The sequence below is a fragment of the Pagrus pagrus genome (assembly GCF_965226575.1).
Source record: "Pagrus pagrus genome assembly, chromosome: 7".
Lineage (NCBI taxonomy): Eukaryota > Metazoa > Chordata > Actinopteri > Spariformes > Sparidae > Pagrus > Pagrus pagrus.
Genome location: NC_140191.1, coordinates 30,163,862 through 30,185,164, shown reverse-complemented (window position 1 = coordinate 30,185,164; position 21,303 = coordinate 30,163,862). Strand labels below are relative to the sequence as shown.

General features: G+C 42.5%; 1 protein-coding gene across 5 annotated transcripts in view; it reads left to right on the top strand.

Moving 5' to 3' along the window:
- gask1a (golgi associated kinase 1A) overlaps positions 1-21,303 on the top strand; it is a 70,336-nt gene that overhangs the window by 24,214 nt on the left and 24,819 nt on the right. For 4 of the 5 annotated variants that reach the window (XR_014622965.1, XM_084357564.1, XM_084357566.1 and 1 more), the window contains 2 exons: positions 10,052-11,191; positions 13,631-14,068. Coding sequence is in view for 4 of the 5 variants with exons in the window: in XM_084357564.1 (XP_084213690.1) it covers positions 10,052-11,191; positions 13,631-14,068 (1,578 nt within the window). In the remaining variant the exon portion in view is untranslated. The remainder of the gene's footprint in view (positions 1-10,051; positions 11,192-13,630; positions 14,069-21,303) is intronic. The other variant, XM_084357565.1, reaches the window with a different exon arrangement.

Sequence of the window (21,303 nt, the reverse complement as noted above, 5' to 3'; positions counted from 1 at the left end):
ACATCAGGAAGATGGACCCAAGTGATGAACTGCTGAGTTACTAATTCTCTGAAGATTTTTTTTTGGTGTGATGAATCAGATCTCTTTAATACATGCAGCATGGAGAGAAGCCCCACAGTGTTCTCTCCTGTCTTTCAAATGTTTCTGACTTAAATACAACAGAACAGTGGTTACATAATTTACGACAGTTGTTTATCACTCCTTCCCCAAACAATGACCCCCCTATCTTTGTGTTGATCATGCCTTTCCCAGGGCAGTGACCCTTTAATGTTTTATTGGACGGTAAGAGTAATCCTATCTACCACCCTGTTAACACCTTAGGCGAAGAGAATTGCCCCTCATATGACTTCCTGACCTGTTCACTGACAACTTCCCACATCTTAGGTGAAGGGGAATCTCCCCTCCTCCTGATATGTTCTCCACCATACATTGATTTCTGAATCCAAAACTGTTTAATCCCCACACACACCAGACAGGACCCCAGATGCAGGCTGTGGAAAGATGCCTCTGAGACAATCGAGCACATAACAGCAGGTTGTAAGATGCAGGCAGGCAGGGTGCTCATGGAGAGCCATAACCAAGTGGCTGGTATAGTGTACAGGAACATCTGTGCTAAGTATGGGCTATGACCCTAGGTCAAAATGGGAGACACCTCTGAAGGTGGTGGAGAATGACCAAGCCAAGATCCTGTTGAACTTCCAGATACAGACCGACAAACTGATGATAGCTAACCAACAGGACATCGTTGTGACAAACATCAGAAGAAGGCAGTGGTGATTTATGTAGCAATCCTAAGTGACCGCAACATCCGGAAGAAGGAACACGAGAAGCTTAAGAAATACCAAGGGCTGAAATAGGAGCGCTTGACCCTTTGACCCCGAAACTGGGAGAGTGGCTCCAGCAGATTACAGGAAAAAACATCCGAGATCTCTGTCCAGAAGAGCGCAGTCCTAGGAACAGCGAAGATACTGCTGAGATACATTTTACCATGTTCACTGCAGTAACTGTGGTCAGTGCAGGTTAATTTCCTCAGTGACATTACCCACTCTACACCCAGGTTACACTAAACATCTTGTTAAATCTACTGTGTATCTGCCATCATATTTCCTAAAACATTTTGTGATCATATATATGTAACAAAATGGTTTAGTTACATTCCACCACTGAGTACACCATTCTGAATTATGTGTACTGTATTGCAGTCTCCATTGCATATAAACGGAACTGAAAATAATTGGAGAAGTGGCAGAAAAGCGTAGTGAATGCAGAAGAAATGTGGGTTATCTCTCAGTTCTGTTGAAAATACAACAAAATACATATGCTAGCCATATTTAAGGAGTTCAGTTTTCTTATTGGAATATTGGGGTGTGAGCAGGGATGGCTGTGTGGTGGCATGGCATGTCTGAGCAGTTGTGTTGGGGAGGATGCAGGGTTATATTGATGATGCAACAGAAATGTTTGAAGAAGTATTGGCTGCTCTTATTATTGCAGTCAATGAAGCCTGAGCCATAGTCTCCACCAGTTTCTGTAATCAGAAATTAAACCTCACATTCTAAATGTTATTAAAAACAGATATTATCTTTTCAGTCTAATCTAACTGTAATAACAGAGCTGCAAACTGGGATTTAACTCTACTGTTACAATGCATCTGCCAATTTAACTTCTTAATCCACCTTTTTGTTAACGAGTAGCTTTAGTGTTCTAGAGGTCTGGGTTAGATTCGAACCAAGTCACATAATAACACAAACATATTATTTATTAACAGATCGAGGCTGCGGTAAACCAGCAACTCCCTCGTTCTGAGCTAAAATCACTGTTTTTGTCAATGGAGTTTGGTGGCTGTAAAGAGAGCAATATAACGGCAGTTTGTGATTAAATTAACAATCTTAGCCTTTCATGAAAGGTCCATCTCTGTACGGATCCTTTTCATTATGTTGGACACTTGAAAACCTGAAGCTATCAGTGGCAAAAACACTTTCGTGGACGTAACATTACTTTGATGGGCACACTTGCCCTCAAGCATTATGTTGCAGCCCCGGATACCAGCTGAGGCGATATACTGGACCAATTTCAAACCTATTTGTACCTATAAGTCATTAGGGACCAAATTGTGTAGGTTTAAAAATACCAAAGTTATTCCTTAAACTTGGCATTGTTAATGGTAACTAGCTAACATTTTAACTTGAGCCAGATTAACATATTTGAGTAAGCTAAAGCTAATGTTTTTATCAGCATTTGCAATCACTTCTCTTTTAAAGTAACTGATTTAATGAATCAACTTTTAAGCATTTTCAAATGATTTTTCCTTACTAACACAGGCACAGCGGGCGAGTCTCCTTGCCCAGCTATATTATCAACATGTTGTCACAGGCTCACTGAAATCCCTGGATGCACTCGTGCCATCGAGGCAGAGAACAACACTGCTGCCTAGTCGGGGTGGGGGGCACACGTGTGGATCGCAGAAAGGCGAAACAAAATTATGTCTCAAAATTACGTCATTAGCAGAATGAATGAATATGTGTATTGCTCGATCCACAAATGCAGATTGAAATGACAACTCATAAGTCACGACTAAGGAATTTTGTGTTTGTGGATAGAAAAACTCATTTGCAAATCATGGAATATTTATGGATCATTGTTTGTGCATTTACAAATACTTCTGATACATATTTCTCTTCATAAAACACCGGTGGTGGTGGTGTTGACGGTCGTGATGGTGAAGGTGTTTGGATGAATAGAATGGCTGAGATCTGGATGGATGTGAAAAGGAGCGGGCTTGCTGGGCTCAGACCTGGGGCTCTGGAGGTGAATGGGGTGGAGGAGGGTTTGCAACGATTTACACCTTTTAATGTTGCAACATGCATCTTTGTTTAGGAGCAGTTTAGTAGAGCTTTTGAGAGAGTTTATGTCCTATGATACGTATTATTACTGTAACTCCTATTCTGGTTAGGATAATTAATACAGTGTTCAGTAAATTATCATTCATGGAGTCAGTTCCCCTCTCTTTTTTTGGTCTACTCTCAGCAATTTACACAATTTACACACACCAGTTTGCGCTTTGGAAGAATGTACTGAGTCTCTTTGTATCTTTGTTCTAGTTTTATAACAACAGCTACAGCACAGATGGTTTGCTAATATACTCCTAACCTGATGGCCACTTCCCTGTTGTTGATGTGAGGACCTCCATCTGGTGTATTTTAGCACAAGCGCAAGTTCTGACATATAAAGTGGAGGTACTTTGCTTGAGTTTTTCAATCCACGCTTCTTTATACTTAAACTCACTACATTTCAGAGGGAATTATTGTACTTTTTCCTGGACTGCATTTGTTTAACAGCTTTAAATACTAGTTACTTTACAGATTAAGATGTACTTTTACATACAAAACATACAGAGAGCTTAAATTAAACTACTACACCTAAAAATACATACAAGTAGAGCTAAATCATTTGGTTAGTAATTGATTAAAGCTGAATGGCAACTATTTTGATAATGGTTTAAATGATTTTTCATGAAAAAATGCAAAAAAAAAATGTCATGGTTGAAACTTGTCAAATGTGAGGATTCACTGTTTTTTTTATCTCCACCAAGGAGGTCATGTTTTCACCCATGTCCGTTTGTTGGTTGGTTTGTCAGCATACATAAAAACTTTGAACTTGGGTGGCGGATGATTCATGGCCCAAAGTAGACCCTGTTAACTTTTGGTGCAGATCTGGATAAAGGGAAAGGTCCAGGAATTTTAAGTTTCTCACTTTGTGCACAAACAAGTGATAGGGGATGGAATGTCTGAGACAGAAACACCATTCACACTATTTGAAGCCACTGTACCATCAAAATGATTTTGAAGCTGTTATTATAACGTAAAAATAGTTATACAGTGTTGCTGTAATTAACATTTTCAATGCAGGACAAGTATTTTAACAGTGTGGTATCAGTTATTTTAAAAGTAAGTAATAGTACGTGCTTCCTCTGTCACTGATGAAATGAAATGTAGATGGCGTATGAGAAAGTTTGCTGCCTCTAGACTTTCTTACCCCTCCTCCTCTTCCTCTCCTCTGACTCCTTGTCCTCCTCTTCTTTTCCGTCCTCTCCTAAGACTAGCTGGCTGGCTGCAGCACCTGTTGCATGTCTCAACCTTATGCTGCATACCTCCCCTCCAGCTCTCAGCTGGGAGAGAAGAAAAGCAGGGATATTAAAGGAAAAGGGAAGAAAACAAAAAAGAGCTGGAGAGTAGTCAGACACCTGGCTTGTCACAGCTGGCAGGTTATACAGTACCAGTCAAAAGTTAGGACAAACCTTCTCATTCAATGGTTTTTCTTCTATTATTTTCTACATAGTAGATTAATATTGACATCAGAACTATGAAAAAACACATATGGAATTATGTAGTAAACAAAACCAGAATATGTTTTTTTTTTTTTTTTTTTTAGATTCTTTAAAGTAGCCATCTTTCGCTTTGATGACAGCTTTGCACACTTCTGGCATCATCTCAATCAGATTCATGAGGTAGTCACCTGGAATGGTTTTCAATTAACAGGTGTGAGTTATTTTGTGGAATTTCTTGCCTTCTTAATGTGTTTGAGACCATCAGTTGTGTTGTGAAAAGGTAGGGTTGGTACACAGTTCTATACAGTGAATAGCCCTATTTGACTCCTGTTCTAATCCATAGTATGGCAAGAACCACTCAACTAAGTAAAGACAAACGACAGTCCATCAATACTTAAAGACATGAAGGTCAGTCATTCTGGAAAATTTCAACTTTGATACTTTGAACTTTGAATGTATCCTCAAGTGAAGCCGCGGAAACCATCAAACACTATGATGAAACTGGCTCTCATGAGGACTGCCCCAGGAAGGAAACACCAAGAGTTACCTCTGCAGCAGAGGATAAGTTCATTACACTAACCAGCCTCAGAAACTGCAAAATTAACAGCACCTCAGATTAGAACCCACATAAATTCTTCACAGAGTTCAAGTAGCAGACACATCTCAACATCAACTGTTCAGGTGTTGATGAAGGTTCTCAGTCGTCCAGGTCATGGTAAATCTAGGCGCTGTATTGTAGGCAACTGGACTTGTTTCAGTTTCTTGAAGACGTTTCACCTCTCATCCAAGAGGCTTCTTCAGTTCTAACTAACTGGAGGGGAGTTGCAGGCTTTTAAACTCTGTGTGGGAGTGTCCTTACAGAGTCGTTAATGCCCAAGTGTGAGCTCTGAGTTTCAGAGTTGTTAGGGCCACTTGTGGGTCGTTGATCCAACCGGCCTTCATGTGGGTTGCTGAGGCTAGGTGAGCCCAGGTGTGAATGGTTGTTAAGCTGTCTAGGGAGAGAACTCAGTACTGCATTGTAGGTGGGTGATAAGTAATGTCTTAGGCCACCTCCTCTGTTCAAAGACAGTCATTCCAGTTTGACATAGATCAAACTTATGGTTTGAGATGGTTTGAAAGAGGATGTAGATCATACATCCTCTTTCAAACCATCTGTCTTCTCTGGCCAAGATGTTTACATTGTCCTCAGAGGAATGATTTTTTCTCCTTCAGATGTAAGTGTACAGCAGGACCTGGACCTAAGGAGTTGGTCCTCCTGTGTTGTGCCATTCGTTTATGGAGAGGTTGTTTTGTCTTCCCAATATAGACATCTGTGCAGTCTTGGCTGCATTGAAGAGCTTAAACTACATTACTCTGTTACTGCCTGGGTGTTTAGTCCTTAGGATGGACAAGTTTCTGCCTCAGTGTGTTGGTAGGTTTAAAGTGAACTGGGACACAGCCAACAAGTGCTCACCATCTCTGGGAACTCCTTCAAGACTGTTGGAAAACCATTCCAGGTGACTACCTCATGAAGCTGATTGAGAGAATGCAAAGAGTATGCAAAGCTGTCATCAAAGGAAAAGGTGGCTACTTTGGTGGCTACATATGTGTCCCTTAATAGTTTTGATGTCTTCAATATTAATCTACAATGTAGAAAATAATAAAAATAAAGAAAAAACATTGAATGAGAAGGTGTGTCCCAACTTTTGACTGGTACTGCATGTGTGTGTACATATATATACACAGTACCAGTGTGTGTGTGTGTGTGTGTGTGTGTGTGTATTGAGAAGCTGCTGGCTTACGGCTGTTGTCAGAGCAGCACAGTGAGAAGACCTGTCAGAAAGAAAAGAGAGAACTTGGAGCGATTACAAGTGGAAAGTATCTTTAGCCTGCCAGTTATAGTGTCATGTTTATTATTGAGAGAGAAGAGAAACTCTAACAATAACTTAGACTCTGTATCCTTACATCTTTAAAGAAAATGTGATCCTTACTGCAGCAGAAAGAGCTGTGTGTGTGTGTGTGTGTGTGTGTGTGTGTGTGTGTGTGTGTGTGTGTGTGTGAGAGGGAGAGAGAGAGAGAGAGAGAGGGGCACACGTAACAATAGCCAACCACATCACATGAAACATTGAGTGTGTTTTTTCATGTGAGTGCATCATGTCCCTCTCTGTTGAGCTTACTGTGGCATGGTTGTGTATGTTTGCTGTAGAGAAGTGTTGAAGGCAACACAGTTCCACCAACACATTCTCATGTTGACACATTTGTTACACTTTGTTCAAGGTGTGTGGACCCAGAAGCGGACACGGAGGCAGGGAGTAGAGTTCAGGGTAATTTATTGACTTAACAAGGGAAGTAGCAGCTGATGATGTGAAGTGTCCAAGGCTGGAATCATCGGAGACTGTGTAGGTGAAGGTGAGGGAGCTCACGGTGGCACTGGTGAAAGGCACAGGGTAGTGCAGTTGGCCGCAGAGAGCTGGGCGGCTGGAGCAGGATCACTAGAAGCAGGAGTGCCGGTGAATACTGAGCACAGAGATAACACACCAGACAAGTTAGATTTCCAGGAGAGACAAATAAACACACTAGTAGACTTAACAATAATCGATCTAGCTGGAGCCATGTACCACATCAAGAGACGAAATCATCTGGCAGCAGGTAGCACAGAGAGCAGGGCTTATCAGCTGATTGCCAACCTGCTGCAGGTGTGTGTGAGTCTCAGCTGCTCCGGTAAATGGCCGGCTCCACCCAGCTTCTCAACGCACCTCTGCAAGCACAACAGAAAACAAAACACCAAAACACAAGTATCTGCCACACAAAGTGACGGAATATGACAACATTCACACTAAGCTGCAATTGTTTGGACACTAATGTAGTGATGCTCAGCCAAAACAAGTACTAACAAAGAGGGAGATGTAGTATGAAAGCAGAGACAGTACACCACTGGGTATAAGGGAGTGAAGCGTTAACACATTACTGTGCAGTGACTCCTTGGTGTAAGGATGAAGAGCAGAGGTGAGTGACTGTAGGGTGTTACATGCAGAGGAGAAGTCTGCAAACAGGAGTCTGGCTGTGGTGATTCAGTGCAGTGACAAATGAATCAGTGTGGGCTTGTAACTGGAGAGCAGGGTTGAAAGTATACATCTCTTTGCACAGAGATGCATCTATTTATAGTAACCAATCAGGATTGTAGGGGACTGACATTATTTTTTAGCGGTTATGCATGTCAATCTATAGGTTAATTTGCTGCTAGCTGGGGAAAGAAAGTGTATGAGAAGAAGAATGATTAGCTAAAAGTCAAGTTAGCCAGGGCAGACAGGCTAATATTAGCTCTGACAAGCAACTGCTGGGCAGCTCTCACAAACAAAATTAACTTTACAACTACCTGTGACTATGTCAGTGCTGACTGGGAGATGCAGTCCAGTGTGCCTCCATTCTCCAGCCCTGACACAGCAACTAAAACAAGTGTTAAAATAAGTCCTCTAATGTGCTCCTCACTCAGAGCCTCTCTGTCTGGCACATGTCACAGTCTTGCTGGTGGCTGACATGGTGCACCAGAGCTCATTGAGACAGTTGTAGTGCCTGACTTAATGGAAATTACTTCTTGTATTTCACATGTTTTTTTGTTTTTTTTGTAATTAACTGGTTAGGTGCTTGACACTTTCAAAAGAAATTAAAGAGCAGTGTACCATTTTCAATTTATGCTTCGGTGAAAGGTGACAATTGTCTCCTTGGTAACTTGATGCTTCCTCCAGCTTGCTCCAGCTAGCCTCAACTCTTACCCAGGTATGCAAGAAAAATGAAAGTAAAGCAGTGTTTAAAATAGCGCATTTCCACCGTAAACCAGGCTTGTGGCCTGTAGGCTATAATTTCTGGGAAAACATTCGATGATACATTATGTCACAGTGGGGAAGGAAGTCAGCGAGGGTGACTAAACTAAACGTGACATTACCTTGTGCATTGATAGATTTTCATTAAAAATGGTGGTTGTTTAACAATAACGACAACACCCACCATGATCCCATGCTATTTCATGACGTCATCGAGCTACATCTTTTGTTTTCATTGACTGTTAACTTGTCATGCCCCTGCTGTGAGGCAGAGGCAGATTTGCTGTGAAATTCAACTCAGTAGTGTGAAATATAAAAAGCCATTTAGAGGGCAGTAGTGGCTGCCAATACTTTCAGCAGTGACTACGTTAAATTTGTGTGAATTACTTAAGTCTCACACCAAGTTGCGTAGTGATTGAATGACATTAAAGTCAAGCACCTTTGAGCAGTTGTAGACTGATTAGTATTCATTGTGTTGCCTCAGTAAAGTATTGTAGATTCCATAGTATCAGTGGGACAGCACTATTCATTATGGCATATAAAGAAACCCCCAAGAGGCTAGACACATAGCCTGTCTGAATTATACTTATTATACATACTGTGTATGTATAATTTGTCAGGCTGGCTAAGTATCCTGGTTCAGGGCATTCCAGTGCAGAGGAAGAATAATAGGATCCTTTCACTGGTGGAGGGATCTGGGAATGTTGTTAACGGCTCTTAGGATGGGGAGCACATCTCATGGGTCTGAGACATTCATTCACTTTGCGTTCACCCAAATGGAGGAAAAGAGAGGAGGACAGAGAGGGAGAGAGCAGTCAGGGGCAGAGAGGAGAAACATCCATTATCTGGGTCATCCAGCCTTTCACCTATTGCTTTTCTTACAGGTGGGGATATAAAGTGGGGCATTGGAATAGAGCTTAGACTGATTCAGAAAAAAAAAGCTTTGTTATTGGGAAAGGTGGTCTGAGCTTCCTCTAGTGTTTATCTTTCCAGTGAGCATTAAGTGCAGACCACCCTGTCTGTTGTGGACCTGCCAGCATTCCTCACACATTTTTATTTGTAGTTTCTGTTCGGATGGTTGCTGTCACATAGAATAAGTGTTGCTATAGAGGCTTCCTCCAACACAAACCCAGGAAGACACAACAATAAATATTCTGAAGGCCTTATTTTGGTTTTATTATTTGGATGTCAGTTTCACAGAGCGGCAGTTTTCTCTTTTTATAGGCATCAAATGGAGAGGCATAATATGTCTACACAGCCTGACTCCACAGTAAATAAAGGGCTAGCACTTAGAATTCCTACAGCAAAATCACACTTATAGAGCCGTCAGTGAGTATACAGTAAGCCATGTTGGGGCAGTGACAGCACATTGTGTGAAATATGGCTTTTCCTCTCGTTGTGCATTGCATGCATAAGGCAGCACTTAATTATGGGCACGCCACAATCATATTGGTCTCAGCTTGATAAGTCCAATTCTGCTGTAAGCTACTGGAAACACAGATCTGGCTGACACAAGCTTTATATTCTGCCACTCACATTTGTGCAGCATAAACAGGACATTTAAGCTTTGCTCCCTCTTTGTCACTAGATTCCTGCTGTTTCTTTTCATTTCCATTTTAGGCAATAAACTCAAAGTTTACACATCACTCTTGTGATATCACAGAATAGAATAACGTGCCAAAGCAGCTTGTTTTTTTTTTCCTCTTTTTTCTTCCTTGCATAGTGTGAATCATGAGCACATTTGCTTTCCACATGCCTGGAGCCAAGATATCGCAGTGCAGCCTTTAAACCCCACAGGAATCTGAGCACTCTATTCTGTTTAGTGAAAATGCTATCTTGCAATTTATGGTTCCACTCTATTATAATCATGGTTCTGTTGGTCTCCCACTAACTTCTGTTTCTGTCTTTTTTCCATTTTTTCTTCCAGGCATGGCGAGTGTGGTCAAAACTCTGCATTGGTGAAAAATGGCTGCTGGTCCTCTCCCCCATCTTCCTCCTCTTCCTCACGATCTCTGTGATGACAATTACTCTCCCACTTCCTTTGCCGCTCGCTGACACCGACCGACAGTCGTCCCGTGCCCTGAGCTCAACTGGGGAGTTCAGAACCGGGCCCAGGATCATGGAGCTCCCTCCAGACTCTGCCTTCCAGCAGCCACTCACTCATATCCAACGCAGCACCTGGAAAACATACACTGGGAAAGAGACGTCTAGACACTCAGTGGCACCTAAACCTTTTGGGAATGCTGCTGGCGATGACAAAAACAGCTTCAAAGGGAGAAGTCACACAGAATTGCGCAGAAATAAACACAAAGGCGTTGCTTCTAAAAGAAGAGAGATGGCAGCCGCTGTCCAGCATTCAACCCGTCATCACCGCCCCAGTCTCCCAGAGTTTACAGTCAACAACACAGGGCCAAAGCATAGAATTAAGCCAAGCAACCACAGTGCTGTGGTGAAGCACACTGCACTGACATACATTCATGCTGAAAACAGCAAATCAACAGCAGCACATATCCCTGTTTCGGAAGACACCCTAACAAGTGACAGGCGAGCTTCAGACAGACAGGCAGGCAGATGGAAGGATGGAAACACAAACAGGAATGCAGAAACACAAATAAGTGGCAGAAATACAAGTGCAAAGCTAGAACATTACAAGGATTTGAAAAAACACACACAGCACTCTGGGAAATCTGACAAAGTCAGTAAGGAGCAGCAGGCTGTGAAAAAGCCCTTCGGGGATCTCAAAAAACAGCATCATCTCTCAGAGGAGCACTTTGAAGTGAAGAAGAATCCTGGGTCGTTGGACTGTAAAAAGGCTTTGTCCAAACAGGAGGCAGCCACAAAGAAAGATGAGGGTGGCTGGTGTCTGAGCTTCACAGAGCAGGACTTTCCAGACGCTGACCACAGGAAGATCAGGATTAGTCCAGATCTCCGGCCTCTTCCCTGGCTCAGTGAGGATGACATCCAGAAGATGGTGCTCCTGGCTGGGGGTGAGGTGGTCAGTAAGGCGAGGGTGCCTGCACATGGACAGGTGCTTCAAGTAGCACTGGATCATCCTGCACACCAGCAGGTACATAGTGACTGATTTGAGTATAAGCTTAGGAGATCATTTGAAATGTCTTACAATGTGGACATAGATGGACGCAAGTGACTCAAAAAGTCACTTATGACCTGGCAGTGTCCTCAAATTAGTCATGTCAGGTCAAGCCAATTTTAATTATACAACCCAAAATTACAAGCTTCTCTCATATGACAGTCTCTTAGTTCTTTACCTAGAAGTAGTCCAGCAGTTAGCGGCTATGCTGCCCCCTATTGTTTTGGAGCTACCTTCAAATCCTGGCTATTTCTTAGAGGGGTGTCACAATCTCGATTGAAATGACGTCACAATCTGGACCTTCAAAATCAAAGGTGGACACGAGGATTGAGGGCTTTAATTTTGAAATTCCACATCAGAACTTCCTGGTATTACCTGAGTGACTCTCTGAGGTGGAGTATTATCATTCTGAACTGAAATGACTGATCCTAGACTAGTCTAAAAATGGCATAGCCATCTGTGCTAACAAAAAAAAAAAAAAGAATTGAACCGTGACCTTAAAATCGAAAATCTAATAGAATTGTGGATTTGGAGAATGGGGACACCCCTATTTCTTACAAATTAAACCTTTACATTGCAATGTTAAACTGACAAATTTGAATTCAGATGATTAGTGTGTCAGTTATATAAATATAAACATATGACAGATCTACTCCTTGATTTTTGTACTGTAAAGAAAGTATTAGAAACAAAGGAAACACTCCTAAAATACAAATCTGTGTAATACACATTTTAAAAAAACACAGGGAGAAGTTATGTGTACATTATTTGTAGTGAAAGAGATACAAGTCAAACAAATGGTATGGACTTTTAAAAGGTGGGCCGCATACAGTTGGTCCCACAAGTTCCCCAGCTGCATATTAAACCCTCCTCTTTGTGTAGAAGGTTGGGGGCAGACTTTAGTGTTAATAATTACATGCTCATTTTAAACATATTAAAATTATCATAAGTGAGGCCAACAAAACAATTCTTGGCTGTAGCCTGAGCCTAGATCATTGAGGTTTTCTTGGGGCTGTTAGTTTAGACCAGAAATTCACGACAAGAGGAGTTGAAACTTGCATACTTGCAAATGGGGGCAACATTCCCCCATTTTTTTTGGGGTGCTGCAATATTTGCTGTGTTTTTGCTACTTTCAATCCAGGAGAGAGAGCCTTCCTCCTCATCTTTCATCAGTGTGCTGTGCAAGGGGCAGGCCTCTGTGTATACATGTAGGTTGAGAGAGCCCAATTGTGACAACAGCACACTCAAAAGTCTGGTTAAACTTGAAAAATCTCAGTGTCACTGACACAATTATTTCCTGACTGTAAGTTCAGTAGTTGTCTGGTGTTAATGGCTTCTGCTCGTTTCACCATAGGTTAGAAAAGACAAACTGCCAACAGTGAAGCTGATGCAGCAGATTGTGAGCAAGCCGCCAGGAAGAGCGCCAGGCTTTGAAGCCTTTAGTGTTGTAGTGGCCAAACTATGTAATTACAACGTCATGTGGTGCACTGGAGCCCAAAAATACTTTTTCCTATGAGCTTACATTTTGAAAGAAGCAGCTGTAAAATAACAGATACATTTCTGTGAGCATCGCAACCCCCAGGAAATGACTCGTTTATTGCCATAATTTGGGCCATATAGTCAAATAAAATTTAGTCTAGAGGAGCAGCAAGATTATTACGATTATTTTTCCTCTATTCAAGTTAGTCGGGCTCTAAATCTGAAGTTAGCTGGCTCTGTCGGCGGAGGTCTCTCCCTCCAAAACTGTATCCAGGTTTTAATGTAACGCCCTTGATTGTGAGCTGTAGTTGCCCAGGTAAACACACCACTACTTTGCCTATCTTAGCTGCAGTGTCTGCAAAACTACAGCTCAGAAAACCACCAAAAATAGATATTACCAGAGCTACTTTGTGAGTTAACAGTTTGAGTTATGCATTAAGCACGGAACTAACAAAGCCAAGTGGAGTAGGGCAGATCTTTTGAGAACTCAGGACGGCAGCCTGCCTATCAGTGACCTGGGGGGGACGGAGAGGGACGGCAATTAAAAAGGGGGACGCATATTGGTAATTTTGCTAACTATCAATCACCTACTGCTCGTAGTTCATCTGTCATTTCCTCATCCGCCTCGGGTGTGTTATGTTGTTAACTATGCAAACATGGGTTAATGATTAAGTGTTACCATCAGTCCACTGATTGTTTAGCTTTGAATAGCTGGTTGTTCAGAAAGTCACAGTTCCAGAGAGCTCAGAGCATCCTCTGTAAGGGAGATATTTTTGGTCACTATTAAAATATGCATAGGGCATGCGCTGGCCCTAAAAAGGTTGAGGTTGAGAACCACTGCACTAGATATTGGGCGTGGTGTCTAATATAAAATGTTGTGTTACTGTATATATGAAAACTAACTGTAAGCATTATAACTGTATTTCTACACCCCAGCAGATGTCACTAAACAGGGATTCACCTCAGCATGGACTTGGCCAACGACATCCAGAAACCCATAGTGAGCGCTGCCAGCAGGGACGCTGCTCCCTGGTCAAACGCACTGATGACTGGTTTGAAGTATTTGCCTTCCACCTGGACAGGGTGCTGGGATTCAACCGAAGTCTCCCCACGGTGCTTAGGACTTTGCACAGTGAGATTTTACCGTATCGATACATCAGTGGCACCCCCAGACCTGTAGTGTGGTGGGATCCAGATATTCAGCACCTTGTGGATAGCGAGAATGACCAGAACTCTGTGCCACTCAGATGGGTCCAGTACCAGAAGCTGCTGCAGGTCCACTGTGGAAGTGAAGCAGACCTGAGGTCAGCGCCATGTGTGGGAGTAGAACACTCAGAATGGGGGAGACTGGCTCTTTTTGACTTTTTATTACAGGTAAGTGCTTTTTTTCTCATGCTGTGTCTTCCTCAGATAGGACAGAGACATAACAACAAACAAACAAGTGTAACATAACCTTTTCATTTTGCAGAGGGGGAAATAAATGTTTTTCCATCCTACAAAGGGTAGGCTAACTGGCGAGAGGGAGGAATCCTGCATGAAACAGGAAAGAATACGAGAAATCAGGCTGTTTTCATTTTAGTGTTTACAGTAAAATGCATCTCACACATTTCTAAACAGTTCATTGTGGGGTTTGAGCAACAGCACAGCAGCAACACTGCACCAGTTACATGTGGCACTACAGTGTGTATGGGAATCTAAAGGTCTGGTCAAGTCAAACTGTGGAACACTAATGTACACATCCTGGCAGAATAGGTGTTGCTACTACTGTAATTGTCAACATGGGGACTTACCTGCAGGACTAGTTGGTGAGCCACTGTAGTTGCTGAGTTAACCACTAACAAGCAAGGCACCTAAGAACATGCTAGTGCTAGTCAGTCACATTAACTCTGCAATTTAGCTGGGACACTGTCGACGGACAGCTACAACTAAGCCCCCAGGAATAGCAACCGTTTAATTTTAACATCATGTGATGCACACTGGGCCAAAGAGACTTTTTCCCATATGCTTACATCGTGAAAGAAGCAGCTGTTAAAGGTGGATTCATGTTTTCACAACCTCCACTAATGACGTACAACTCAGCAAAATCAAGAGGAATAAAGCAGAAAAATTATGCTAGGAACAACAAACAGAAAACATACCATGAGGAGAAATGAGGAGACACTGGAGGACAATGGAGGAAACAGGCACAGGTCAAACACGGGAAACACACAGGAGAAAACTGAACGAACTGACAAAGAAAAGAGGGAGCACAGAAGACTATATACACACACGCTAACGAGGGGATGAGGTGCAGGTGGAGTGAGGTGGAGCAACACAGGTGAGGGAATAAACGGAAAAACACTAAAGACGGACTGGAAAAGCTAGAGAGACAGGAAGGAGGGAAAGGCAGAGCAGATGTGGACGGCAACAAAACAGGAGGGAAAATGACAAAATAGGAGGAAATGAAAAGCAATACACGATACATGAGGGCAAAATACTAAATAAAACAGGAGCCATAAACACAAAACAAGAATCATGACACTTTCACGGTACACACCGTGACACATGCAGCAATACCGACGCAGGGCAGTGACAGGCAGAGGGAGAGTTGGGAGATTTTTGCAGCTTAAATAGACCGCCAAATTGACAGGGTGCGCTTGGTAGATGATGGTGGGGATTGGGGCATGGCTAGTGTATGGCAGTGCAACTCGTGTTGCCTGCCTAAACTAGCTCGCAGGCGTTGCTCCATTTCAGTCAGACAACTCACGTTTCATGTCTAGACTCCGACCTCATCACTGCAGATATATTTACATAGAGATATTGGGGAATGATGAGCAAAACATCTTGAACCCCCCAAAACTGAACAGTTTCAGAGCCTAACGCTCTGGTGTGAGTTAATATTTATTACTCCATTCAGGGGGAACAGGAACTCATGAGCTTTTGTGCGGGTAAGATCTCCTAGTTGTGGAGCCTGAAGTACTGTGGTAGGCAGAGGAGGACCAGCGACCAAGGGATTTTAGTGATGAGGTAGATAGATGGAAAGCTGCAGTTGCAGCTGCGGCATTTCTTAGGGAGTGAGGAGGGTAATGATCAGGGGGATGCAGCTTGTAGGAGAACCAGGATCTTGTCATAGGTTTGCAACCATCATGGAAGAGAAAGGACAAAAGGTTGAGTTGGTTTTTGCAATTATAATTTGAGCGCCTTGGCAAGATCTGTCAGTCCGAGTGTTGAAGAAATATGGGACTGAATTTCAGTTGGCCAGACATCTGCAATCTGTCATTATTATAGAATCCCCCAAAACCAACAGATGGGGCTGCATCAGTGAAGAACTGCAGAGTAAGCGTGAAACAGATGAACAACCATGAGAGGATGGTTAAGATGGCCTACCAGAGAAAGAAGATTCCTTTTTGGAAAGAATGGCAGCAGTAGACAAGGATTTGATAGTTGCACTAATGCAGGACAGTTTGTCTTGTGGCAGTGAAGTTTGCATAAGTACACTATCAAGGGTTATGCCAGGGAAATCTAAACGTGTGGAAGGGTCCACAGTTTTCTCTTGAGAGGGAAACCTAACTCACAGAGGAGGCTTTTGACTGCGGAGTTTATGGCGGAGCAGAGGGAAAGTCAACTACCAAAAACGTCCAAAAGATGCAAGACAAAGGGGAGTTTGGAGGTATTGTAAAGAATCCAGCATAACGCTTTTGACAAGGTGTCATAAAAGAAAATTGCATGGGCTACTACAGCAACCAAAGGTCAATTTAACAGAGAGATAGAACTTTGACTGCCATAAAACACTTAAAAGATGTCATTGTGAGGGGTGAAGCCTCCTGCAACACACAGACACTGTCTGCACACCAACTACACACATGCATGAATTTACAATTTGGAACGTACAAATGTTCTCACCGAAATTAATACAGATAGGAGACTTATGTCCTGACGGAAAAGGTACCTGACACTGTGGAGGATGGCGTAGGTCGTCATACACTGGATATTTTAGCTGAGGCTGATATCTCAACATGGACAATTCTTGCATTGCAGTTCTTGGACAGATGGAAGTCTTGTGTGAGTTGTGAGTCACAAATGGTATCTCCAAAGACACCAAAGGCAATGTTGAATTAAGCCATGGTAAGAGTCTGGGATCACTATCTTTAAGAACAACAGAAAAGACCCGTTATTCCACAAATCTTTTGTCGGCAGATTCAGAACCACACAAGAGAATCTTCACTAGATTTATGTCATGGCCTGTCAAAATGAGATTAAGTAATTAATACACATACACACATAGAACCCCTGGTTGGAGTTAGGACTACATTTCCCAGGGTCCTTTGGGGTATGACGTCAACAGGAAGCAGGGCTGAGAGGCATCTCCAAAGTTGCAGAAGATGGCCCCGGGTTGTTTACATTATAGAGGAGATCGCATTGTTTTCTAATTTATTTATCCTGACATTAATGACAGAGCCCATTTCCCTTTGAGGACAGAGGACAAGATGGATGCTTGAGCAAAGGAGCCTCATCTAATTGCTTCAGCCTTTTTGAGGGAATGAGCTCTGGTCTAGGAGATGCAGTAACTGTTTAAGGAGCAACGCGCTTCTTTGGCAGAATTTTACTTTTACCTTTGGGAGGACAGCTGTTAGAATTACCAGCCTCAGCTCTTGGGCATCACTGAAGTTTTCCTGGATCAGGTGGTAATCGAAGAGCTCCTCCTGGTCAAGGCCAGCTGGAACTGTAACGTTGTAGGCGTTCAGCTCCTCTTGGATGTGATGTTTGTGCCATCCGGCTTGTCGTTTGACCCTAACCCTGCTCTTTATTCTTCATCATTCTGCTTTAAAGCTTTGCCGGCCTTTTCTCAGTCATCGATTTCTGCCTTACAGGCTGAAAAGACTAGTATATTAGTTTCGCATTGACATCATGGAACACAGAGTAGACAGTTGTGTAAACCTGTGCTTTGATTTGCTCAGTGAATGGGAAGACAAGACATAGAGTGAATAGAAATTACTCATATCTGGTCTCACACACACACACACACACACACTCACATGCACACCAGATGTGTTTGTGAGCCAAGCTATTAAATTTAAGATGTGATCAAAGATTCAGTTTTAGGTGTAATTGAGACAAGATGCAATCTGATCTCAAATATAAGAAGCATAAAGTTGTTTGTAGCAATCCTCCGGCTCTTCAGAAAGTTTCCCTATTCCCTGTGAGGATTACACAAGATAGAGCAACAATTCAGTAAGAAGGTATGTGGCTGTAATAATGTGAAGGAATAAAGTACTATCCCATTCAACAGATTATTACATTCTACAGTGATAAAATCATCCAGTTGCTTGTGAGCGAAAATTTGATTGATGACCTGTAATGATTTATAGGTCATAATTACTGTAGAGTTTTGGTGGTGTTAATGTAAAATATGTATAATGTACATTCATTCAGAAACACTCTCATCATTGATTAAAACCATTTATTGCAAAAAATGGCATACAGTTAGGCTGGGCACTGAAGGCTCCACTCCAAAAGCTCCCTGGATTTGACGAGCAGCATGCTAAGTCATTCCACGGAGCGCAATGAATACCCCCCGCAGGAGTAGAATCGAAAAACTTCTTGTCCAAAGGTGGCTGTGGCCTCTTGGTCTTAACAGGAAATGGCTGATATATTTTCATGACATTGTTTTACTTTAGTTGTCTACTGTTCGAATTAATATATCAAAATCCTCCACTCTGGAGATGTCTTCACACGCAGCAGTGCAAATAAAGAACTAAAGAAGGCAAGTTCTGAAGAACTTGTGGTGGTGAATGCTGGTTGTTGAAAAGCTGACACCAAATATGCATTGCTGCCTGTAAAATCTTACAAAACAAAATATGCACAAAATTTGGAATATTTTAAGGTTCATTGTAAAACTGACAGCATATGCACATTGATGGCTTTAGAAACTTTAGATAATGCCAAGAATATATGAAAAATGTGAAGAAATTTAGGGTCGGTTGAAAAGGTAACGCCAAACTGAATTGGTGGCTTTAATTTATTTGAAATCACATCTGAAGAGTATGAAGAGTCCTAAAAGTGGAACGAAGGATTCAAAATATACTACAAGCTTTGAGTCGCGAAGCAGGTGATGGAGTATGAAGAGATGTTACAGTGAGAATGAGTCAAATACTCTGAATGGGACTGAAAAGTTGAATAAGTTTCATAATTATCAAAGATGGGCAACATTTAAATATTCAAATGAAGTTTACCAATAAAAAAACTGAATGATATATACAACATATTTGACTTTATTTGTGCATGTGTGGGCCACTGTGTTTTAAACTTTGGAATCAAAGTTTGCTGTTGGTCGTGGTAACAGGCGGAGAGTTGAATTTAATTTGAGATTTTAGCTGATTATCATGCTTCTCCCCCCATACCATGCAGCTAGTAACTGCTATCGCTTAGATGATGATATGGTATAAACTATAAGAGTCTACTGAGCTCACTGAAATTTTTGTGTTATTAAAAATGTGGCTAGTTGAGTAATTAAGAAAAGTGGATGTGTTTGCCTGTCTCCAGATATTTACCTCTCAGTTTAGTGGGACTTGTGTGGCAGTTGGTCAGTGCTCCTCCCTCACTTCAGGCTGTATTCCAGCTCCTTTCAAGACAGCTACAGTAAAGCCACTCCTAAAGAAACCCACTCTAGACTCAGCTGACATTCAAAACTACAGACCTGTATCTCTTCTTTCGTTCCTCTCTAAAACCCTGGAACGTGCTGTCTTCAACCAACTGTCTGCTTACCTTTTACAAAACGACCTCCTTGACCCTAAAGTCAGGCTTCAGGACTGCTCACTCCACTGAGACGGCCCTCCTCGCAGTGACTGAGTCCCTCAAGGCTCAGTACTCTGACCGCTTCTGTTTTCACTATACACTACATCACTAGGCTCTGCAATCACATCACATGGATACTCTTATCACTGTTATGCTGATGACACCCAACTGTTCCTCTCCTTTCCCCCATCCTCCAACACCCATGTTGCCACACGCATCTCGGACTGTCTGGCAGACATCTCTGCTTGGACAACTGCCCATCATCTCAAGCTCAACCTTAGACTGAACTCCTCTTCATCCTGGGGAAAGACTGCCCTCACATGGACCTGTCAGTCACTGTCGAGAACGTCACAGTATCGCCTTCATCGACTGCAAAGAATCTGGGTGCTGTCCTCGACGACAGACTTTCCTGCACCCCCAACATTACCGCGGTGGCCCGATCCTGTAGATTTGCCCTCTACACCATCCCCAGGATCCGGTCCTTCCTCACAAAGGAAGCAACGCAACTCCTGGTTCAATCGCTGGTCATCTCCCGCCTCGACTACTGCAACTCGCTATTGGCTGGACTCCCAGCCTCTGCAACTAAACCTTATCCAACTTATCCAGAACGCTGCAGCACACCTCGTTTTCAATCTACCCAAATTCTCCCATGTGACCCCCCTACTCCGTGTCCTCCACTGGCTTCCGGTTGCGGCCCGCATCAGATTCAAGACCATGGTGCTGGCCTTCAAGGCCATCAGCCGAACTGCACCTGTCTACCTCCAAACACTCCCACACAAAAAGCAAAACAAAACAAAAGTACTTATATGCACTTGTATGTTCCTACCTTCAGCACTTACATCATAGCACTTATCGAAGGTATCCTTGATGAATAAGCAACTACTTTGCTCTGACGAGGGCTTGAATATTGTTTCTATCCTTTCTACTTTATCAGCAGAGATATGTTGTGGTTTCTTTCTTGTGACAAATGTACTTATTGTAAGTCGATTTGGACAAAAGCGTCTGCTAAGTGCCCTAAATGTAAATGTAAATTTGAAAGAGCTGGGGATCAAACCTCCGGCACTGTGATATGCAGACAAGCGACTCTACAGGGCCATCCACACCAAGATCAATAAATAGGCTATAACAATAACAATGTATACAGTGGCACCAAGAACGCACTGCGCAACTGTGTCAGCAGCTTAGGAAAATTAATATTGATGGATTACATGGATATTGATGACCTTAAATTGGCATTTACAAAATATGTAGGGCCTACTTATGCACATTCAAATGACCTAAGTAATTTTTTTTCATCAGTTAGATACTATAATAACTAACTGAGCTCCTTCTTAAACTTAGTTCACAAAAGAGATGTTAAAGTTAAATATCAGCCCAAGCAGTCATATCAACATACTACATAATCTGCTTCCTATGGAGTCAACCAGCCGAAATACAGACAGCGCCACTCTGCTATTTCTGAGCACGTTGTGGTCAGACGGGGCATGAGGTAAAATCCTGTCATCAGGATTTTACCATCATCTTTAGGATCCAACCACTCCACTGCCACCTCGCTTCTTCACTTATCAGGTTGAACTCACTATCCATGTGTCCAGGCGACGCACCGTATTTTATCCCTCTTCTCTGTTCTGGCGCCTAAGTGATGGAACGAACTCCTGACCAATGTCAGGACAGCAGAGTCACTCGCCATCTTCCGCAAAAGACTCAAGACTCACTTGTTCAGACTTCACCTCGACCCCGCATAGTATGACTTTCACTTTTTGAAAACAAAGTGGCAACCTTAGTGTTGTGACAGTGAAACTGTGTTAAAGTTGGAAAACTTGTTGTTGTAAACC